This window comes from Staurois parvus, unplaced genomic scaffold (assembly GCF_062004578.1).
Source record: "Staurois parvus isolate SC_StPar_1 unplaced genomic scaffold, SC_StPar_1.0 ptg000091l, whole genome shotgun sequence".
Classification (NCBI taxonomy): domain Eukaryota; kingdom Metazoa; phylum Chordata; class Amphibia; order Anura; family Ranidae; genus Staurois; species Staurois parvus.
Genome location: NW_028317887.1, coordinates 5,106,782 through 5,110,718, shown reverse-complemented (window position 1 = coordinate 5,110,718; position 3,937 = coordinate 5,106,782). Strand labels below are relative to the sequence as shown.

General features: G+C 41.6%; 1 protein-coding gene across 1 annotated transcript; it reads right to left on the bottom strand.

Annotated features, from left to right (window-relative positions):
* Positions 1-357: 357 nt before the first annotated feature.
* On the bottom strand, positions 358-2,882 carry CLDN23 (claudin 23). Its single transcript, XM_089670586.1, has 2 exons — positions 2,725-2,882; positions 358-2,633 (listed from the first exon to the last, which is right to left on the bottom strand). Exon 2 carries the CDS (start codon positions 1,516-1,518, stop codon positions 637-639), a length of 882 nt encoding a protein of 293 aa, XP_089526712.1. The 5' UTR covers positions 1,519-2,633; positions 2,725-2,882; the 3' UTR covers positions 358-636.
* Positions 2,883-3,937: the final 1,055 nt, after the last annotated feature.

The window sequence follows — 3,937 nt, the reverse complement described above, 5'->3', positions numbered from 1 at the left end:
CCCATTCTTTCTAATTGGCGCTGTTTACACTTTTACCACTCAGTTGACCTACATCTATGCTCAAAAATGTATATGCGCTTTTTTTTTTTTTTTTTTAGTGTATTCAGGTGCTTTTGACCCCATAGACTTCAAGTGGAGAATCTGTAAACACGCAATAAGTGCATTGTGGCATTCTGAGCATTTTTACACCTGAATAACTTCTGTCATCTTGCCCAGCCTAGGAAAGTCGTAAAGCTTGATGCATGTGCAAAAACACCTGTAAAATGCCTGAAAAAACTGTCAAATTCACCACAAATACACTCTACTTAGTTCTGAATGCAGGCTAATAGTTAAAATGATAACACAGTAACTAAAATATAACTATGTATGAATACAATGTATTTATTTCACTATTCTAATTATATTTTGGTTAATTTTCCAAATGCTTACATATAAATCATGCTGTAAAACCTTCATACATGGAGTCTTTAAAAAAATATACACCCCTGTGAAAAAAGTAAATAAAAAAAAGCAGTGCACATTCAGAGAGCTATATTCCTTCATTATTTATCCTGTTCCAGGATTATGGCAACTGTATTTGTCAATCCATAGTGCAAGTGTACAGAGGGACCCCTGAGTAGGTGGGATTCCAATGGTCTACAGCAGATCTGAGTCACAAGGTAGAGAACTCAGATGGCTCCCTGGTCTGCTGTAACTCCTAGGGTGCTCTCCAGCTGTCACATCCATGGGGTTGGTGTAGGATCTAGGGCTGGAAATTACAGAAGTAGCTTTTCTACTTCCAGGATCATGCCTGTAACTGTCATTCTGTATGCTGTATCCAACTTGCTTAGGGTTGTCTTCCTCCTGGGTATATCTGCTCTGGATGCTGTAGACTTGGCTGGGGTTCCCATTTTTGTTAGACATCTGTTTCTTGCTATAGTACATGGAAGCTGTGGGTTTTCCCTTGCCTTTGAAGCACTTCTTGCAGGGTGGCACAAAGCAGAGCATAAGTGAGAATCCTCCAATTAACTCCAAACAGCTGCCCAGGTACCCCAACACCAAACTGTAGCCTACGTAAATGGTTGGTGGACTAGTTGCTGTGTCAGTGCTCACCAAGTTGTAAATGATATTGTTGTACCATGAGATGGGAATCAGAGAGAGCAATCCTGAGATGAAAATGACAATGCCACTGCAACCTGACATAAGGAAATTTGGTACGTCCTCCCAGCAGCGCACACCCCAGGATGCCAATGCAATGCCAATCCCGGTGACAATTAGGGAGGCGATCATCATCCCCCTGGCAACTTGCACCACTTGTACACTGAAGTATTCAGTATTGGACTGTCCACACTGTATATTTTGATTAATGGTTGATACTTGGCAGATGTCCCAAATGCCCTGAATGTACTGGATGTCGGAGGCTAGATTGGGCAGTTTGGCCAGCGTGCGCCAATCGGGTGCTACAGTAGAAGTGAGGGTCAGCACTAACCCACAAGGGGCCAGCACCATGCCAACAATCATTGCTGCAGGGGTCCGCATTCTGCTCCTTCAGATCTATGACTATATAGTCTTTCAGATATATGAAAGGATCCTTCAGCTCTATGAATATATTAACCTTCTGATCGATAAATATATGGTCCTTCAGATCTATAAATATATGGTTCTTTGGGTTTATGAATAAATGATTCTTCAGATCTATAAATATATGGCCCCTCAGATTTGTGAATATATAATGCTTCAGATCTATAAATATGTGGCCCCTCAGATTTATGAATATATGATCCTTTAAATCTATGAATATATGATCCTTTAGATCTATGAATATATGTTCCTTTAGATCTATGAATATATGACCCTTAAGGGTCAATGAATATTCAAGTCTTTGAAGATGTGATCATTTAGATCTAAGAATATATGCCCCTTCAAGTCAATGAATATTCAGTCTGTGAATATATGATCCTTCAGATCCATTAATTTATGATCTTTCAGCTCTATGAATATATGGTCTTTCAGATCAATTAAAATATTGTCCTTCAAATCTATGAATATATGGTCCTTCAAGTCTATGAATACTAAGGTTTATGAATAAATTATCCCTCAGATCTAAGAATGTATTATCCTTCAGATCTATGAATTTCTGATCCTTCAGTTCTACGAATATATAGTCCTTCAGATCAATGAAAATATTGTTCTTCAGATTTATGAATATATGGTCTTTCAGATCAATGAAAATATTGTTCTTCAGATCTATGAATATATGGTCCTTCAGATCAATGAAAATATTGTTCTTCAGATATATGAGTATATGGTCCTTCAACTCTATGAATATTAAGGTTTATGAATAGTTGATCCTTCCGATCTATGAATATATGGTCTTTCAGGTTGATGAATATTCAGGTCTATGGATAAATGATCCTTCCGCTCTATGAATATATGATCCTTCAGATCTTTAAAATATGATCTCTCCAATTTATGAATCTAAGATATGAGGAGCCTCTGATGGCCAATTCAGAGAAAGGTGGCACTTTTCCAACTCCTAGGCAGTGGATGCCAATGCAGGTACTTAGCCTTTGTAGAAATGCTTCCTGTGATCGAGCAATGCAATTTATAATCCAGATTTGTGCAATGCCCTGGCGATAGTGTCTAATCCACACCTGAGAAATGCAGAGAAAGTGAATTCAATAATAATTCAGGATGTGCTCCCGATTAGCCTTAGTCATAATTCCTATGATCCATATATTTTACCTTCCAGGGAAGACCTGTCAGCGATCAGGATACATGAAGCCAGCTTTGATCTCCGCAGGAATAACTTGCAGGATGTTTTCTTTCGGTTTGAACGGTTCCCGTATTACATTCTGCTCCCCTACGTGCAGATTCCCCTTTAAGTGCAGCGAAACCGCTCCAACAGGCTTGACAGAAACTGTATTGTGTACGGAGAAGGAAGAGGGGGCGGGGCCTTGGAGATCAACACTCCTAGTAAGGCTTCCAGGGGCGGGGCTGCCACCTTCACAGCTGTGTTGTAAACTGCCGAGCCGGTCAGTCGTCTGGGGTCCTGTGTGAGGAATGCATGGAGTGTGTATTACCAGGGGAAAGACAATGTTACCTGTGAGGTGAAGAGAGCTCTCCCGCTCTTGTCTGCTTCTGTGTGGATTGGATATCAGATAAATCAGTCATGAGAGGAACAGTCTATGAGTAAAAGTATGGAAGTAGGCAGGGGTGGACTGACAACTCATGGGGCCCCCGGGTAATAGGGGATCATGGGGCCCCTGTGTCCTTGCCCAAACTCAAAAAAAGCCTATGAAAAAGTTACCAGGGGCATCTCATGGGGCCCCCTACTGACTCCGGGCCCTCGGGCAAGGTTTTGAGTTTCCAAATGGTCAGTCCACCCCTGGTCTGCACATGCGCAAGGCCCTGCAAACCGCTTCTTGGCGCAGGCACATATATCTGCATTTCTCAACCAGGGTACTGCAGCACCTTAGTGTGCCATCTGGGGTTGGTGCTTGGTGGCAAGAATTTTTGCAATGCCACCGTCTCCATGGAATTGCATGACGTTAACTCAGAGTTGCTGGCATTAGGGGCTGCCCCACCATTCAGAAGGGTCAGTAGTCGGGTTGCACCTCATCCCATTCACTTGCCTACCAGGCACTTATACTCCCTTCCTGCCCACGACAATTTTCAGCTTTCAGCGCTGTTGCACTTTGAATGACAATTGCGTGGTCATGCAACATTGTATCCATATAAAAATTTGTATCTTTTTTCACACAAATAGAGCTTTCTTTTGGTGGTATTTAATCGCCACTGTTTTATTTTTTGCGATATAAACAAAAAAAATTATAAAATTTTGCAAACAGGTAATTTTTCTCCTTCACTAATGTGCACTGATGAGGCTGCACTGATGGGCGTGGATAGGCAGCACTGATGGGCACAGATGAGGTGGCACGGATAGGCAGCACTGATG

What these genes read in the sequence shown, in the direction of transcription:
- CLDN23 (XM_089670586.1), bottom strand. Translation starts at nt 1,518, where the DNA reads ATGCGGACCCCTGCAGCAATGATTGTTGGCATGGTGCTGGCCCCTTGT.